This window comes from Vulpes lagopus, chromosome 17 (genome assembly GCF_018345385.1).
Source record: "Vulpes lagopus strain Blue_001 chromosome 17, ASM1834538v1, whole genome shotgun sequence".
Taxonomy (NCBI): Eukaryota; Metazoa; Chordata; class Mammalia; order Carnivora; family Canidae; genus Vulpes; species Vulpes lagopus.
In genome coordinates, this window is record NC_054840.1 from 20,066,572 (window position 1) to 20,086,249 (window position 19,678).

At 38.8% G+C, this 19,678-nt stretch overlaps 1 protein-coding gene across 1 annotated transcript in view; it reads left to right on the forward strand.

The window, feature by feature from the left end:
* Window positions 1–19,678, forward strand: part of P3H2 (prolyl 3-hydroxylase 2) — a 148,877-nt gene that overhangs the window by 116,512 nt on the left and 12,687 nt on the right. Inside the window, exons 3-11 of the mRNA XM_041731613.1 lie at window positions 398–587; window positions 5,852–5,983; window positions 7,847–7,989; window positions 8,323–8,412; window positions 10,234–10,274; window positions 11,529–11,623; window positions 17,702–17,829; window positions 18,369–18,464; window positions 19,032–19,182. Coding sequence (XP_041587547.1) covers window positions 398–587; window positions 5,852–5,983; window positions 7,847–7,989; window positions 8,323–8,412; window positions 10,234–10,274; window positions 11,529–11,623; window positions 17,702–17,829; window positions 18,369–18,464; window positions 19,032–19,182 — 1,066 coding nt within the window. The remainder of the gene's footprint in view (window positions 1–397; window positions 588–5,851; window positions 5,984–7,846; window positions 7,990–8,322; window positions 8,413–10,233; window positions 10,275–11,528; window positions 11,624–17,701; window positions 17,830–18,368; window positions 18,465–19,031; window positions 19,183–19,678) is intronic.

Genomic DNA, 19,678 nt, shown 5'->3' on the forward strand with positions numbered 1-19,678 from the left:
TCAGATGAGGTTAGAAAATATTGTTCTACATGTCTGTGCTCAAGAAGAATATGAAATTGACTGATGCCACAGCATTCAGCTTGCTTGATAACTCCATTCTTATTTATAATTCCGTGAAGCCAGGGAAGTTAGTCTTTATCTCCCAGTAAAACCCTTCATTTTTCTTCCACAGCACAGGAGCCCAGTGCCCCACTCCCCAAATGATCCTGAGTCTGCCTAAATACTGCTATTCAAGTGCTCCAGAGGTGCTCTTTGGGGAAAAAGGATAGATATGTAGATAGATAGATAGATAGATAGATAGATAGATAGATAGATGGATTTCTATCTATCTACACACACACACACACACACACACACACACACACACACACTTTTTTTTTCTTCCTCTTCTTTGCAGGAGAGTTACAGTGCAGGAGTTAAATATTATGAGGCTGATGACTTTGAGCTGGCTATCAAGTACTTTGAGCAAGCTTTAAGAGAATATTTCAATGAAGATATGGAATGCAGAGCCCTGTGTGAGGGGCCTCAGAGATTTGAAGAGTATGAGTACTTAGGGTACAAAGCTGGTCTCTATGAAGCCATTGCAGGTAAAGCTTATTTTTTCCTTTATTTATTTCCTGATTATAGAATTACTACATGCAGTCTGTAAAATTATTCGAAAAACACAAAAGCATAAATTGTGAAAAATGAAACATCTATTTAACTCATCTTATGTCCTATAAATAAATCTACCTAGCTTAAATTTGGTGACTGTGCTCCCAAACCTTTTCAGATGCATATGTAAATGTTTACGTACTTATTTATAATTATTTTTTATAAAAATGAGACATTACTGTGAATACTTATTTTGAGCATATTTTTTTTTATTTTATGCTTAACAATACAGTGTGGACTTCTCATGTAAGTAGTACACGTAGTCTACCTTATTTATTGAATGGTTGTGTGATGTTCTTTTTTGTTGTTGTTGTTGTTCTTTTTTTATTTTTAAAGACTTTTATTTATTTATTTATGAGAGAGAGAAAGAGAGGCAAAGGGAGAAGCAGGCTTCATGCAGGGAGCCTGACACGGGACTCAATCCCGGGTCTGCAGGATCACACCCTAGGCTGAAGGCGGCGCTAAACCACTGGGCCACCCGGGCTGCCCTGATGTTCTAATATATGGGGAAAGCATAATTAATTTGACCAGTCTCCTTACTGATAAATATTAAGGAAGCGACAGGTTTTCATTATTATAAACAATGTAGTAGTGAATATTTCTGTATAGTTTTCTTCAGTTACTTAAAAGAGGATTTTGTTATCTATGAGAATTTAATATATTACAAAGTGGCATTTAAAATAGTAGGTAGAATGAATTATCCATTAATTGGGGAGATTAGCTAGTTAATCATTTATGGTGGGAAGCATATGAAAAACATACAAAAATAAACTCTACATATGTTTATAATGTAAGTGTTATAATAAAACATCAGAAGAAAATGCAAGAGGTGTCCCCTGGGTGGCTCAGTTGGTTAAGCATCTGACTTTCGATTTTGGGTCAGATCATGATCTCATGGATCATGAGATCAAACCCTTACTCTGTAGGGCTCTGTGCTCGGCAGGGGGCTCTGCTTAAGGATTCTCTCCCCCTTGTCCCTCCCCCCAGTCCTGCACATACTTGTGTGTGCACACACTATCTCTATAAAAGAGATTTTTTTCTCTTTAAAAAAAGAAGAAAATGAAAGAGAATATGTGCATAATGGAAGGAATGGAAAACCTGTTCTTAGCATGACAAAAAACAAGAAATATGAAGAAAAAGATAGACTTTACCTAAGATTTAAAATACAAAAGATACAATAAATCAAGGTGAATTATGAATGACAAATGAAAAAGTTGCACAACATTTACAGGCAGGCAGTTCATATCCATAATATTTAGGCAGAACCAGTAAATTATTATTACTGGTAATTTATTTCTTATTAGGCATAGTAATAAGCAACTTTATACAGCAGTTACAATATACAAAGCATTTCAAATATTTATATATCTTTTAATCCTCTAAACAGCTTCTGGTAAGTGAATGGTATTATTATCCACCATCTTCTCCTTTTTTTAAATGAGGAATTTATACCTCAGAGTAATGTGATGAAGGTGAATCTGGGAATCGAATCTAGGCTTTTTTCACTCTAGGACTCATATTTTAAGGTCTACATAATTGAAAAATGAGCAAAGGATAACCTGATATTCAGTAATGAATGTTTAACAAATATCTCTTGAGTGCATATTGTGTTCTAAGTTATAAATATATAAAAAATAATGTTCAATTTCACCTATATGTGCAGGAAGGCAAATTAATGCCAGTGTTTTCCCCCAATGCCAGTGTTTTCTGTCTCTATGAAAAGCACCCCTCACTAGTAGTTCTAAACAAATCTCAAAACATTGTTTTTCAGTCCAACATTTCCCTTAATTCCTGTTCTCCTCTGATTTGTTACCAAGCTCTGGTAGGTGCTACCTCCTAATAGCATATAAGATTCCCTGGTTCTCTCCACCCCTTTTGCTACCACCCTGGTTCAGATCAACAGTATATTTTAACAAAGCCATGGTGATAGCCTCCTTGCTGGTCCTCGTGTCCTAATGACGTTTTGCTATGTGGGCAGTCAAAATGGTCTTCCAAAAAAAAAAAAGAGAGAATATATTCATGGAACATCCCCCTCCCCCACCAAAGGCTCCCACTGCACTTAGAATAAAACCCAAAACCTTTAATAAGGACTTTCATGATTGTGCACTTGTATATATTTTCATCCCCTCTCTTTCTGTCTCTTAGATCCCCTCCTGTGGCATTTCCTGGAAATACCATGTTCATTTCCACTCACAGACTTTGAAAATTGTTGCTTTCCTCTATCACTTACCTAATGTCCTATCTTCTTAAGTGCTTAATCTTCAGCCCCTAAGTATACTGACTGACAAAGATTAGGTGCTTAGTAAATATTTATTCAATGAATGAGTGGGAGGAAAAAAAGGGAAGGAAGGGAGGGAGGAAGAGAGGGAGGGGAGAAGAAAATGACATATCCATCAATTACATTTCAGATTAAAAGGATCACTAATACTCTATGTTTTGAAAATATAGATCATAAATTGTTAAGGTCTTTGAGAGGGATGATTAGGAAACATCTTTCAAAATTTAGCTTAAGAGGTAGATTGAAATTCAATTTGTTGGATGACCTATCTGCCACATATTCAGTTACCCAAAACCAACTCAGTTCACCTAATGTAGTACCAATATCTGAATTATTGAGGATTTTTCTCCCTAAAGGTTTTATTTTGCTAGTCTTCCTGCAACCATTTCCATACATTTTTGCGTGCACCATTCATTTGAATATCAGTTTTATGTGTGTTTCACATTTCAATTGTTAAGTATTCTTTACACGTAATCTTTTATTCAGGAATGCTTTTCCTTTATTATGGTTTATTATCTTGTAGTTGTGTAAGGATGTGTGTCCTGTCTCTACCCTCCACCCCCAATCATTTCTACATCTGCCTCTACCAATGGCCACTAAACAGCTTTGGTGAATGTCTTATGTCTGATTTCAGAAAACTGACAGATTCCCACAGAATAACATTTAGTGATTTGCTCGAGGTCACCATAGCATCTTCATTGCTGGGAAAGAATAGACATATCCTAACTCAGGCTCTTAATACAACTATCACCATTACCCCTATTTCCAGTAAAGAAAAGTGATTTAAAAAAATGTCATGGTTCCTGAAGCTCAATCAAAGATCATATATTACAAAAATATGGTAAGTCTTCTTGAGAATTTGATGCATTTCCAATTTATTATGAGAAGAAAATTTTAAAAAATATTCCCACACGAGGGTCTTGTATCTCAAACTTATTAAAACATAGTAATTGCACAATAACATTTGATTTAGAAAGGAGACAAGAAATACAACCAATAAAATGTGTTATAACGCTGTAAATTCTTGTGTGGTTCAAAACTGTTCTAAATTAAAAGTGAAAGTGGCTTTTAAAATACAGAATATATTTAGAAAGCCAGAATATTTGGATTTTTGAGATAGAACAACACTAAAAATAGGAGAAAAATACAAATGGCTTCTCAATGCCATTTATTACCAACTATGGTTGTTGAGGCCCTAAAGAAGATCACTTTGTCACTCATTTTGTTTGTTCTTTGTGTCTTGTGTTGAAAAATAATTTGATTCAGATTTTGGGTCTTGTTGGGTGTATTTTCTACCTCTTCCTTCTGCTTGTCATTTGGAATTAGGAGGAATTTGTGTTAGAAGGTAAAGAGGAATGCCAATGGCCAGCTAACTAGGAGAAATAGTTGAAGGTTGTTTGTCGTTTTTGTAAGAAATAAAACAGCTATTTATTGGCTATTTATATAGCTGTTTATTTCTAACATGCTAAACAAATAAACAGAACTCATTTTTCTCCTCCCACCCTCCAGCTGCAATTAAGAACCAATGGACTGGGGATGTCTGGGTGGCTCAGTGGTTGAGTGTCTGACTTCGGCTCAGGTCGTAATTCTGGAGTCCGGGAATTGAGTCCCGCATTGGGCCATTGGGCTTCCTGTGTGGCGCCTGCTTCTCCCTCTGCCTGTGTCTCTGCATCTCTCTCTGTGTGTCTCTCATAAATAATTAAATAAAATTAAAAAAAAAAAAGAACCGATAGACTGTAGGGATTCTGTTAGCTGTGCTATGTTGGGTTGAGTTTGCCAAGTTGCGCAAGAACTGGCCTATTTGCCTGCACATCAGAAAATGCACACGCCCTTTCTGTTGTGCTCTGGGGTCCCTCTTCAAGTCATTAAGAGACGAGCCAAACTCTGCCTAACAGAGAACCTTTGAAAGGAGGCAGTTGTGGTAAATTAAAATATAAAGTCATGAAGTCAGACAGTTGTATCGTCATTCTCAAGAAAGCCTGCTCTACACAGACATGAATAAAATCTTCTCTTTTTGAAGAAGACTATCTCCATCTTCATTATAAAAATCAAAGTTGGGGAAAAATGTAGGAAGTGTTTGTTTTCTGGAACATTAGCGACTGTCATTTCCTCAGCTCATGTTTGGATAGGAGAGAGCCCAGAGCTAACGGAAGCAAGATGACCCCTACACTTGAGAATCCTCGCCTGTTTAGAAATGACAAGAATGGGGATAGAGAAAGGGAAACAGAGAAAGAGACAAAATGTGTATCTAAATGCTTTAGCTTTCCTCCTTCTCCTATTTTACCAGTCCCTACAGTATTAAGATTTCCAATGTGCAGGTGATGGACTATTTGGTAACTGAGTAGAATAGGTTCCTGATCAATAGATGTAAAAAAATTATATATATATATTGTTTTTATTTCCTCTTTAAGAAAAGTTCTTGAAAATGTTAGCAAGGAGAAAAAGCTCCTCATATGCACGGCCGTCCTTTCTCTCAACTGCTCCTTAGCATAACTGGGATCTGAACTTCCGATCCTGACTCAGGACATGTACCCAAAGTATCCAAAGGGATGCCCCAGAAGTCTTAAATGGGAAAGGCGTTTGTTCACATGGGCACGGGTGGGCTGACATGGCCTGTGTCACTTTTCAGGAGATGTAGAAAAAGGGTAAGAAGTGGAAAGTGCAGTCTGGAGAAAAGACTAGAGGCCACAAGGTTTGGAATCCACTTCATTGCTCTAGGGATCATTGACCAGGAGGTCTTTGGCAAATCACTTCCTTCCTTTGTGAGAAGCTCCTGCTCATGAAGTGAAGATGATAACGAGGTGGCCCTCACACAGTGTGGTGGGGTGGGGCATGCCCTGTCTAACTGTGGCTCCCACCTTGAAGTCTGGACCCTCCAGCGGACTGGAGCGACCCACCTTTCTCACTGTTGCCTTCCAGATCACTACATGCAGGTGCTGGTTTGTCAGCACGAGTGCGTGAGGGAACTTGCCACTCGCCCCGGCCGCCTCTCTCCAATCGAGAACTTTCTTCCCCTGCATTATGACTACCTACAGTTCGCCTACTATCGAGGTAAGGTGTGGATCATTCCAGAAGACCTTTTGAAGGAGAGCTGTTGTTCATCATTACATACATCAAACTGTCCTCTGCATTTCCCAGTTTACCATTGAGGCAATGAGGATTTACTTGTTGTTTTTTTCTCTCTCATCTCACATCACGGCAAACTCAGGATAAGGAGAGCAGGTGAAACCACAAGTGGGCAAATGCCATGATAATGTCCTGACAATTACACTAGACTGACATTTTTCAGGATTTTTACATTTAATTTTTCAACTTAATTTTAAAAGATGATATATTCACAAATTCAAAGACCAAATGTCATAAAAGCCTCCCTTTCTTACTTTTTTTCTGCAACCCAGTTTCATGCCCTATAACCAGTTTTCGATTTGTCTCTTCAAAACACACACACACACACACACACACACACCCCTACACAAAACCCAACTTATTTCCCCCTTTTATACATAGAAGATAATGTATTATTGACACTGTTCTTTACACTGCTTTCTTCATGTAATAATATATATCAGTAGGGAGGAGTCCTCTGGGTGGCACAGTTGGCTAAGCATCAATGTCTTGATTTCGGCTCAGGTCATGATCTTGGGGTCGTGGAATAGAGCCCCACATTGGGTTCTGTGCTGGGTGTGGAGCCTGCTTAATATTCTCTCTCTCCCTCTGCCCCCAACCTCCACCTCCACTCTCCCTTTCTCTCTTAATAATAATAATAATAATAATAATAATAATAATAATAATATATCAGGGGATACCTGGCTTAGTCAGTAGAGCATGTGACTCTTGATCTTGGGGTTGTGGGTTTGAGCCCCATGTTGAATGTAGAGATTATTTAAAAATAAAATCATGAAAAGCATTTTCTTAGTAGGATGGACCTATGAAATTACCATTTGCTTAGTTCAAAAAAGGTCAAATTTTGGCAATTTTATATGGTTTAGCCTCATTGTATCGGTACATGGAGATCTTCCTCATTAATTTCTCTTTACATCCACATATACAATCCACATATACTGTACTAGAATTTATTTTATGTGTCTCCTTACTCATGGACATTGTGCTGTTAGTAATTTTTTAAAAGCAATGAATAGAATTGGGATCACTGAAATTGGTTTTAGAAAACACGGTGTCAAACTCAGCCCCAAAACAGAATTAGCTCCCCAGATCCTGCTCTGCTTATTTGTATTAAATAATATAAGTTGTCAACAACATATTCAGGTAGAAACTTTTAATAATTGATACAAAACACATCTAAGTGCCAAAGCAGACCAAAATTAGTACCTTTTAAACACTGAAATCATGTAATCATGTCCTTCCTTTTGTCTGTGGCTATTTTTTTGAAGTATATTTTTATTTTGTAAGATTTTTTATTTTATTTATTAATGAGAGAGAGAGGCAGAGACATAGGATTGAAGTATAATTAACACGGAGTGTTATATTAGTTTCATGTGTACAATATAATGAATCAACAATCCTGTACATTACTCAGGGCTCATCATGATAAGTATAGTCACCATCTGTCACCAAACAATGTTATTATAATCTTATTGTCTGCATTCCCTATGCTGTTATTTCAGCTCTGTGATTTACTTATTTTATAACTGGAAGTTTGCACTTCTTAATCCCCTATATTTCCCCCATCCCCTCAGCCACCTCCCTCCCCTCTGGCAACCATCAGTTTGTTCTCCATATTTGAGAATCTGGTTTTATCTGTGACTATTTCTGTGTCGGCTGTTTGGCTTCACCTTATCTTCCCTCTCACTTGTGTTTAATGCTGACCTCACCTAGAATATGTTGAAGTATTTCTTAAAAATCCTCTGGCTGGACCTAGCCTAACTCTAATGCTACAACAACTTGGTCTTTCAGTTGGTGAATATGTGAAAGCCTTGGAGTGTGCCAAGGCCTATCTTCTCCTCCATCCAGATGATGAGGATGTCCTAGATAACGTGGATTACTACGAGGGTCTGCTGGATGACAGCAGTGACCCAGCATCCATTGAGGCCCGAGAGGTGAGACCAACATCCTGAGAAGAAACTGCATTCTGCTAGATGCTCTAGGCAGAACTGGTAAAAGTGTAGCACTGCTCTTACCGATATCTAGGAGTTTAGTCAAGGTTCTAGAATGCTATTCTTTTGTACTTTAATTATTAATGCCAGAAGCATATTTTTCTCATACATGATAGCTTGTGAAAGTCTGTTGAGATGGAGACTTTTTTTGCAGCTGTGAATATTTTCTTAGCTCATTTGTCACTGTCTATTGAAAAATATTTCCACTTGAACATTTATCATATTTCTTAACTGTTATTTAAATATAAACTTTTCATTCATTTTTTTTTCCTCTAGGATTTGGCAATGTTCGTGAAGCGTCATAAATTGGAATCAGAACTAATAAAATCAGCTGCAGAGGGTCTGGGATTTTCATACACTGAACCGGTAAGAGCAAAGAGGGAAGAGGAAATGTTTGGTTCTTTTTTTTTTTTTAAAGATTTTACTTATTTATTCATGAGAGACACAGAGAAAGAGGCGCAGAGACTTAGGCAGAAGGAGAAGCAGGCTCCCCTTGCAGGGAGCCTGATGAGGGACTTGATCCCAGGACCCGGGGATCACAACCTGATTCGAAGGCAGATGCTCAACCACTGAGCCACTGAGGTGCCCCAGGAAATATTTTTTAAAAGCACACTCAATGGACTACTTATTTATGATTTTATTTCCCAACTTGATTTACTGAAGATTCTAATCTGCTTTGTATTAACAAAACCTGGGGAGGTGGGAGGTGGGTGTTTACTCAGCATATGTGATAAATATTAAAAGACTTTAATAGATCTCCGTATCACTGAGATCCAAAGTCAAGAGCAAATATATGTGGGGGGAAGAGAAGTGTTTTGTACCTGATGCATTTGCCTCAGGACTGTTTTATGTCTCAGATTCTGGATGTGACATTTTGTATTTCACTTACACATTTTAAACATTAAAAGACTTTATAAAGAACAAAGCCCATCTCAATTGTACTCTTCATCATGCTGACTCCATTTGTCTGTGTTGACTTTTAGTCTTCATATGAAGACACACCTTTTGCCCAGCTACTACTATGCTATGGATAGATTTCTATTCTGATTTTAGTTAAGGTGTCATAAGCCATTTCTACATTTTTACAGCTTTTAGAATGGTTTTTAGCTACATGTATAGAACACGCAATAAATAAACTCTTTTCCTAACACTGAATTTTTTGTTTTTGATTTTTTTCTTACCGTATTTAATACATGAAGCATTTTCCTCTGTATTGAATGGTGCCCTTTGAATAAATTCCCAGGAATGGCATTATTCTGGCATCAAATGATATGAGAAGTTTTAAAGTTCTTGAAATTGCTTTTCTAAGAGTTTTTTGATACCTTCAGTAGTTCTAGCAAAGCATTAGAAGTACCAGCTTACTATAAATATCTCAGCAGTGAGAGATAACGTTTAAAAATCACTTGTATTTCTTATCTACAAAATGGTATGTTATTGTTGTTTTAATTTGTACTCCTTTGACAGCCAAAACAAACTTTCCACATATTGTTATTACTTTTCCTATGATTTGAATTATCTGGACATGCCCTTTTTTTCATTTACCTGTTGATTAGCTATATAAGTTCTTTATATAATGTCCCTGTCATAATGTTTATAAAAAGCACTATTTGTAATACATCCTATTTGTAACATTTTTTCATCTCTGTTTTAGTTATGTCATATTTTTATTGGCACATTTTAAAAATTAGGGTAATTTTAAGTATACTAATTCTAAATAACATTTCTAGTATGCTTATATCCAGCTCCCACTTCTTATTTTTTTAAATTGCATCTTCCCAAGAGACTTCAGAAAAAGTCACTTTATGATTCTGCACAGATGATTAATGAAGCTGAATTTTTTCTTTTGTTTGCTTTATTCACAAGACATAAGGGAGTTGGACTGAATGATCTTTTAAGTGTCTTCTTGACACCAAATTCCAAATCACTTCTTGAACAAAAATTATAAACTCTTAAGCTAATTCCAGGCTATTTTTAAAAACCCATTTGTACATCATTTGTCTTTGCCAAAATTGCATTGACTTTAGCTTTTCTATTTATTAATTTAAAAAATATTGTATCTTTATGCAGCATGCAAGTGTCCTAATGTTTTAGGTTTTTTGAGTATTTTAAATGTATATTTTCTTTCTGTAAGTTATGTTTTAGTGACAAAGCAACTGAGTAGTTTTTTTTTTTTTTAATTCAAAACAGAATTATTGGATCCGATACGGAGGACGACATGACGAGAATCGGTGAGTTCTTCATTCAGAATACAGTCTGTTTACTTTTAATGAGAAGAAATACTTAAGAGTCATAACCCATCATAAGGACCTTAACTCTATGAAATAGGCAAAAAATATAATTAAATGAGTTCCACATTGGGAATTAGGAGCTCTACCTTCTAGCCCCAGCTCTTCCCATACTTCTGTGTGATTTTGAGTAGTTTGTCTTCCTTTCTAATCTTACGTTTTTCCTCCAAGTAAGGAGTTGGATCAGGTAATCTCTGAAGGCTACACATTCTGTGATTCTAAATCAGAGAAAATTGGATGCTGTTGGATTTATTAATAAAATAGAGCTTAAATTTTTCTTGTTCATGCTGAATTCCCTTACTGCATTTGAAAGCAGGAAGCTCAGAAAGTTTCACTGCAAGCTAAAACATTAGGTGTCATTAACTCAATCAGAAATGAATAGACCCCATTTAACAAAAAAACTATAAAAGTAAAAAATCTATTTACACCTTAATAAGCAGTTCGAGGAATCATAGAATGTTGGAGTTACAGGTTTGAGCTGACATGGTCTAGCCTATTCATTTTCAAATTCAGAAATGGAGATTCTGACAAGGCAGAGGACTCTTTTAGAGTGTTACCACAAGGGACTGGTGGATCTGGATTTTCCTATTCAAAATCTTACGGTCTTTCACTAGACATCAAGGCCTCAACCCTGGGTGGCCTAAAATTATTACAGGGGATCCAAGAGTGGACGTGCACATTTGGATTTGTTCAATCTGTGTATACTGAAGGGATATCATGCTGTGATTTGTATATTTGCCAAGTTTGAAACTTGAATATTCTTTCTTGGAATGGTAGAGAACCATGCATGAGGTCATGGTTTATTTCAGTTAAGCCATAGTTCAGTGATGCCATCTACGCTCAAGACAAAAATATAACATTCTGAGCCTTGTAAAGAGGCACATGATATTTTTTTTTCCGGTTCTTTTGAGGCTTAATGCCTAATCTCAAGGGGGGTGAAGTTATGGATACAATTAACTATAAAAGAAAAAGATGCTAAGAATATTTAGAGAAGTGAAATAGAGCACACAATTTGAGGAATTAGAGAGCTTCATGGAGGTAGTGACAGGCAGTTAATTTGATCTCGAAACATAGGTGGGCTTGTGTAAAACAAAAACTTACAATATGGAGTCATAGACTGACTACCTGACTAAGTTTCCCTTTCCTGTCTCTGAACATCTTTATTCAGTGGGAAATTTAACTGTTTTTAATGAGCAGGGTCCCTTCAGGAGTGAACGTGGAGGGGCCAGAAGTTCATGGATTGTCCGTGGGGAAAAAGTCATCACCCAAGATAGATCGAGACTTAAGAGAGGGTAAGTATCTGTGCAGTTCTACTTATAGGAAGGAAAGGAGGAGGCGGGACTTAGCTAGTTGTTATTCCAGTGAAAGAAGATCCCATTTTCTCTGGAAAATACAGAATCTGACTAGGCTACTACATTTTATAACGTTCTGAAAGCAAGGCTTAAGAACCATGTCTCAGATTTGTATATCATTGCCTTTGGTTTCTATCCAAAGTGCTTCCGAATTCACACCCTCATCTGCATCCCGTAGGAATCCTGTGAACTAGACAGGGACCAGATGATCACTGCCACCCTCAGTTGAGTACTGGAGGCTTGGAGAGGTCATGGGGGTTTCTGTCAAGCCATGAGGGAGTGCTACATAGTGCAGAATAGACTGTGCAGCAGAGGACTTGAAGAGACAGGTCATATGGATAGTAGATGAGTTAATCCAAGGTTCTTGAGGCATGTATTTCTAAGCAGGACGTTGAGGGATAAATAGAATTTAGTTGAATTGGCAAAGGTGTGGAAGGAGCTATTTTAGTGGATAAAACAATGGAACAAAGGCACAGAGGTGGAGAGAGCCCAACATTATATACTTATGTCAGATCAGAATTCATGGAAATGTATGTAGAGTATTGTCAAAAGTAGTTTTTAAATAAAGCTAAACATTGTTATAATAAATTATTAGCTGTAGTGGTTTAACTCAGTAGTAGTCCTTAATAACTATGACGATATCTGTATATTTTATAATTTCTCAGGCAAATTTAGACACAATTCATATGAATACTGGAAGCATCTCATGTGAGACATGAGATGACCTCACTTCACAGGCAAGAAAACTGAGGCTCCCAGAGATATAATGACCTGGCCTGTATCTCACAGCTCATAATGGGTTGGGTAGGCATTTGAACCCAGGGTGTTGAATCCAAATCCCATTTTCTTTTACTCACCTGGAGATGGAACATAGAAGATTCTAGATATCCAAAATGTACCTTTTATTGATTAAATAACTGCAAGATAAGAAGGTTTTAAAAACCTGTGTTGAGAAGAAGTACAGTATTCCTTTCCCCCAACAAGAGAGTGTGTCAGCACATTCCTCTAGCTGATTTGAAAACTTCTGGCTCTCTACAGCTCTCACATTTCCCAGCCCTTTCCTTCCGTAGCTTCCAAGTCCTTTTGAGGCAGTAAACAGGATAAAATGCTCATCTAATCTGACCTGGACCTCGGTTTGTAGCCACAAAGCCCAAGCTGTTTTACAAATGCCAGAGAATTTCATGGTCAGCCAGAGTTCTTGTTGCTTTTTAAGCTGAGAAATCACCCAGGAAGTATGTGCCAGTAAGCCAGCACTTTGCTGTAAGGGTTTGGGAAACTCCAGGATAGTTGCCAAGCTTCAAAGCTACCCCCACTCCCCCCCCACACACACACACTGGCTACCCAAGACTCTGAGATACAGCAGCTGGCTAGGAAGGCTAATACAGTGAGTAGAACAGGAGACTATGTAGGATGGGGAGAGACCGTGGTTGGCTGGGCTACCAAAATCTATCATTTCTTTCTATAGAATTTGCTTAGTTGATTGGGCTACTGCATCTTAGGATGTTCTCTGGGAAACCGCTAGATAGCCTTCTGTGTAGTCACTAGAGATCGAAATAGTTTCTAAATTAAGAACAGTGGTAGACAGAGGCAAAGTTCCTAACCAGAAAACACTTTTATATCTTAGTCTGGCTAAAAGCAGATGTTGAGGAGGTAAGAAAGGATGCATGCTTCACAGAGTAGAATGTATCTCAGCTTTTCTCCTCTCTCACAAAAGGGCTGTCATCTACTCTGGTTACCTAACAGTATCTAGTGGTATTCGTACTGGATGGCTCAGAAGCTCTGCGGGAGTGACCCAGGACTGCATCCCAGAGTGACTCCAGTTCATGGGATATGCATATCATCAAGCTAAAAACATCCGTCAGTTATCCATTCTCCTTTCTCCCACTAGTTTCCAAAGGTCCTGCTCCATAATCATCCCCGTCAGTATAGTAGAAATAACATTGACCTTGGAATCAGGAATGCTAGTTTCCAGGATTGGTTAGTCTGATGTGCTGTGGTGTGATGGATCACTGGAGCCTTGATGTCTCTGGGCTCTGTGATCCTCAGCTGTAAAAGAAGGAGAGCAACTTTTTGCAGAGGATCAGTGTGAAAAGTCTTTTGTAGCTGGGAAAGGGCTGTGCTCACATTAGGGCTTGTTACTTAGCACATCCTTGTTATGACTTGTATGACGTTGTAATATTTATGGTGAAACGCTCCTTCTTGCCATGTGAACCACAGGCGGTGAGCACAGAGCAGTATTTTCCTAGACGATCCCTCTTTATTGCAACTGGAGAGTCAGAGCCAGGCACATACTTTATGAATGAGAGAAGAATTAAGTTGTTTAACTAAATCTCCTTGAGCTGTGGTTAAGAGTTGGCTGAAGCCATCACATCAGGCCCCAGGAACCGCAACTTATTGGACTACATTTTTATTTTTATTTTAATGTTTTCCTCTGTCTGGTGTGCTACTAGTCATTTGCAGGCTGGTCGACGTGCATATTTGAACGGCAAGATTTGTTTTTCCTTTTTTTCTTTTTTTCCTTTTGGTTAGTGGGTGGGTAGTTGGTTGTTTTTGGTGAAATGCATGTGTGGGAAACCTCTGTATAAAACTCTTATTCTCAGGGGTGGTTGTGTTAACTACATGAAAGGCAAGTTTCTAGGACACATTCTGTCTGACTCCGTTAGTGTTAGTTAACATTATTAGGTAAGACTCTGTTGCACTCCATCCCTTCACCTGATCTTTGTATATTCCATGTGGCATGACTGGGGGAGTTGTCAATACCCCTGGAGCCCTTTTTAAAGTAAACTCCTTTATGCTTACTAAGAAGCCTCAGCCAGAACTCAGCAGGATATATACCAGGCATATTTGACTATAATACTAAGTAATCAGCATAGTAATGGCAAATACTTATATAAAACTTAAGAATGGTAGGGATTTTTCTAAACGTTTTGGTTGTAGTAACTGTTAAAGTCATCTTTTGAAAATAAGGTAATTATATTTAAAGTTAATGTACTCTCCAGATAGAAAAGGAAGAAATATGACATAGTACAAACCAACCTGGTTCATTAAACCCATGGTCTGTCATCCATTTCTGTTTGAGTTTTATATTAGAAAATGCTTTTCAGTGAACCTGCAAGTATCTTGTCTTTCTTCTGGAAGGAACATCTCTTTTACATTTCTGAGTGGGAATGGAATATGCAGTTTACTTTTCCAAATATTTGAGAAAGTGCGTCAATTTGGCTATGGATCTTAATCAGCTATATGGATTAGAGCACCCTTTCCAAATAACCTGTGTTTTACATTAAGAGGTCCTGTTGGGGAGAGGGTCGTCTACTAGGTTTTTATCGTCACCCCCCCCAAAAAAGCACCAATGTAGTGGCTCACAATAACATACATTTACTATCCCACAGTTTCTGGGGGTCAGGAATTTGGGGGGTAACTTGGCATGGTCCCTTGCTTCAGGGTCTGTGACAGACTCCCATCTATCTTCTCCCAAGTTCAGATGAGAGAATTCGGTTCCTAGAGTCTTAGTGGACAGTGGTCCTCAACTCCTAGTTGATTGTTGGCTGGAGGACGCCTCATTCCCTGCCATGTGCATCTGTCTAATACAGCTACATGCTTCATGCAACTGCAAGCTGAGAAGGCAATAGACTGAGTCTACTAGCAAGACGGAAGTTGCGACCTTATGTAATCTAATCACGGAAGTGATATCCCATCACTTAGGCATATTCTGTTGATAGAAGCAAGTTCCAGTCCCCACCTGCACTTGAGGAAAGCAAATTATGCAAGTCCATGAATCCCAGGAGGCAGTGATCATTAGGGGGGCATCTTAGAATCTCTCTGCCATAGGAAGGAGGAAAGGAAGGAAGGAAGGACAGTTCTTATGCTCAATTAAAGGTAAGAACTGCTTCATATTGTATTGATACTCCAGAGAGTCATGATGCCTATTTATATATTTAAAGTTCTAAGAAGTCCTCTTAAATTTTATGTAACCTAATACTTCCCAAACACTTCGATCAAGAAACTCTTTTTTCATCAAAAACTTTTCTGTGGAACAAAGGCTGAGAAACATTGAATTATGTATGTGTGTGTGTATTTTCTTTTTCTATTCATCCAAAAGATTAGTACTCAACTACAACTTGTGGTTATATTCATGAAATCTAAGAAATTCTGTGTTTATGGATTTTGATAACAACCTAAAAAAAGTTAATGGTGCAACTAGTAGGTCATCTAAATAACAACTTAATAGCCAAGTCCTGCTGTGAGATTTCACACTGCAGTGGGTGCAGCTACTACATCACACTGGCACCAGTTAGTGATAATTCAGTGGTTGAAGACTAACAAGAAATGAAGTCGAATAAACTTATAAATAATGCATCAGGACCAGATAAAGGCCCAAAGTCAGTCATGGTATATTACAATTTCATAGTAATTTCAATAGAGAAAAGTTGCAGTGCAATGAGTCATTACACACCAAAAATACTATTAAGAATGCTGGCTCAAAAGAATCTGGGCCAGATCAGTTAGTAGAATAGAATATTCATGTGGAATGAGGCTTTTTGGTTTCTACAAAATAGCATTAACCATTTCATTAATATTGCTATCTTGAATTTACTTGGTTTCACAGTCTTGCTTTTATTTAATCTTGTAACTTGTAACTTGCTTTTGGTGTTAAGTTATATGAAACAACTCTGCAGATAAATAAGTACAGTGTTCGTGGTTTTGTAATTACAAGTATAGAAGTAAAATTGTAATAAATAGTGTGTCAGCCCTGCCGCTCCTTTGGGAACTTTTCCCTTCTCAGATAACCATGTGTTACTAAAGATTGGGAAACACTGTCTCTCTTTCTGAATATTCCACTAATTGTGAGCTGTTGTGACTCTTTCATCCTAACTAGATGAATAAACTTGGTGCTACTTTTTAGTTTTACACATTTATTTTAAAGAAATAGAGGGAACATTGATTTCAATTGGTTTCTTCCTTCTTCAACTGATGTGTTTTTTAGACAGTGTGTTGGTGACCCTTGCTTGACAGGGGCAAGAAGGGAGAAGCCGAGCCCTCCCCATGCCTCCCTCCAGGGTGAACTGTTGTCATTGAGAGGTTCGTGTCCGGTCTCTTAGGAGTATTATAAAGAGCAGAAAGTCTTTTTCCTTTCAGCTCAGTGTTTTACTTCAAGCTGATTCCACTGTGTTACACCTGAAGATTTCCTTGTCAGCAGAGGCTTTGCCCTCAGTCCTGCCCTCTGTGAGGAGAGAGCCTTGTCAGGTCTAGATTTTGTAATTTAACACCTAAAGCATGACCCCAGAGCATCTCCTTCTCCAAAGCCTATAGGGGCTATTTCATTAATTTGTGGGCTCTATCCAGGGAGAGAGCAGGTATCTATAGGAAACCTTCCTGTGTGAAGAAAATGATATAAAGATTTGCCTAGAGAACAGAGAAAAATAAATATTCCCCAAATAAGACCATCTAAAGTCAGTTTGGTGGGAAGAAGACTGGGAAGGAGTTGGTGGCTTGGGGGTGACTATCCTGATGGTGCATTTACTAGCTGAGCTTTCTAGTGATGGTATTTCTCTACCTACCAGTGAGACTGGGGTATGTGGGTCGTGTGTGGGTGCACAAACACGTGATTACATAATGTGATGTTGTAACAGAGTTAGGAGCCAAGAGTTGTGGAGAAGAGTGTGTGCAGTTGCCAAGAGAATTCTAGAAATTATCAGAGCAGTGTCCTGGGAGATTCCCAGTCTGCTTTGCAAGATCATCACTGGAATCAAATGAAAAGAGAGTTCCTATCAAACCCCAAATCCTATACAAATGTGATACCATTATTGTGATGTTACGGAGAAACCTGGTGGTCAGACATCTGCTTTCTGAATCCATATTGTACTTAGCAAGCTTCCAGTTTGTCTTTGCATTCTTAAGTATTCATGAGCAAACTGATTCTCATGCATTTCACATTGAAGACTGTTGAGTGTTCTGTGCCCCCGCCCCTTGGGAATAGAAGAGAAGCAACAGAGAAGACCATGTGTTCTGTCCCTTTAGGTGGCCCTCTGCTCTATGAGAACATCACATTTGTCTATAACTCGGAGCAGCTGAACGGGACTCAGCGGGTTCTCCTGGATAACGTCCTGTCAGAAGAACAGTGCCGGGAGCTCCACAGCGTGGCCAGTGTGAGGACGGGAGCGGGAGGGGATCCTGAGTACTGGCCTGGTGTGAGCTCTGGAGCTCTGGTCCTCCTGGTCTCGCTTGGAGTCAGAGAAACAGGCCTGAAATGTCACTTTCTTTAGGACCAGGACATCAATGTGGAGGCATTTTCATAGCCTGGTTTGGGATGACTTTAGTTTTGTCTAGATCTGGACACAGCTAGTGGATCCAGAATAGTTAGTGGCTTAAGAGCATTCAGCATGTGCCCTGCCTACTGTATAAAGTCACTGGGAAAATCTCTTTATATTAATCAGTAATTAACCAATATATTAATTATGTCCTATTTCTACAAAAAGTAGTACTTTATGTAAAAATGTAGAGTGAAGGTTAAATAAAGATATCTCTTTGATCGGAAGAATTAATGGTACCAGGATCCTGGTACAAAATAGGGATGGTTCTGACTATGGACTTTGGTCCTTCGCTTCCTGGCAGTCAAGGCAAGAGGGGAGCCCTGATGATGTCATAGTGGTCATTAATAAAGCATCTTCTTGTATTTTGCTTCCAGGGAATCATGCTTGTTGGTGATGGATACAGAGGAAAGACTTCACCCCATACACCCAATGAAAAGTTTGAAGGTGCAACTGTCCTGAAAGCACTCAAAGTAAAGTCGTAGCTTCTTTTGGGTTTGGGTTCCTAAGCATCAACTCAAGACCTTCTGGGAATGGCAGATACAGGAAAGAGGAGAGATGAAAATGTAGACCCCTCAGGGTAGATGAAAGGAGCAAGTCTGAAATGATACCTGCATTGTTTTAAGTCATTCCTTGATTCCTTCACTAGGCACCAACTTATCAGACTTTACATCTCCTAAATCACGATTTGACAAATAATACCCACTCCAGCCCTGTCCTCAAGGAGCTCCTGGTGCAATGGTGAAAGTATCCCCCAAACACATGGCTCTTCTGTACCACACCAAGTGCTGTTGGGGAGGAAGAGAAAGTTCTTTGAGAGGAGAGAAGAGGGAGAGATTAGCTTTCAGGGTTCCCTCTGTGATTAGGAAGGATGAATTTCGGTGGCTCCTTTTCCTAATCAGAATCCACGAGCATGTAACTGTTCCCACTGGCCAGGGTAGACAGGGCCATCCTTATATTGCTGGACTGAGCCCTACTGTCTGTTTTTCTCAAGCCTTCTGACCAACCCAGTGCTGTCTCACATTCCTCTTTGTCTTCAGTTTGGTTATGAAGGCCGAGTCCCACTGAAGAGTGCCCGTCTGTTTTATGACATCAGCGAGAAGGCTCGAAAGATTGTAGAATCCTATTTCATGCTGAACTCAACCCTGTATTTTTCCTATACACACATGGTCTGCCGCACCGCCCTGTCTGGTAAGATTCCAGAGTTTGAGCTTGCTTCCCTCCTACACCCACAGTGAAAGGAGAAAGAAAACAATGCAAAACAGAGTTCTGATACATTTTAGACTAAAGGGTTAGCCAAGTACTCAGTTCCCCCCAAACAGAAGAACCTTGTACGGATTTCTTCCTTCCCTGTCTTTCTCCTTTTTGTCCTCCTCTTGTTCCAGAAGCCCATTGCTCTGCCTGTCTTCCTTTCAGATCCATTTCTCCTACTTGCTGTAAGTCACACAGAGAAATGCTTCCCTGCTTTGGGCTTTCCTTTGCTGGGAACCAGGAACCTGGAAATTACAGTCCTCATCGTGCCCAAAAACATTAAGTGGATGCATAGAAAATGAAGGGATTGTTGAAAGAAATGTTCTTAAAAAGGCAGAGACCTGGGATGCCTGGGTGGCTCAGTGGTTGAGCATCTCCCTTTGGCTCAGGACCTGATCCCCAGGGTCCAGGATTGAGTCCCACATCGGGCTCCCTG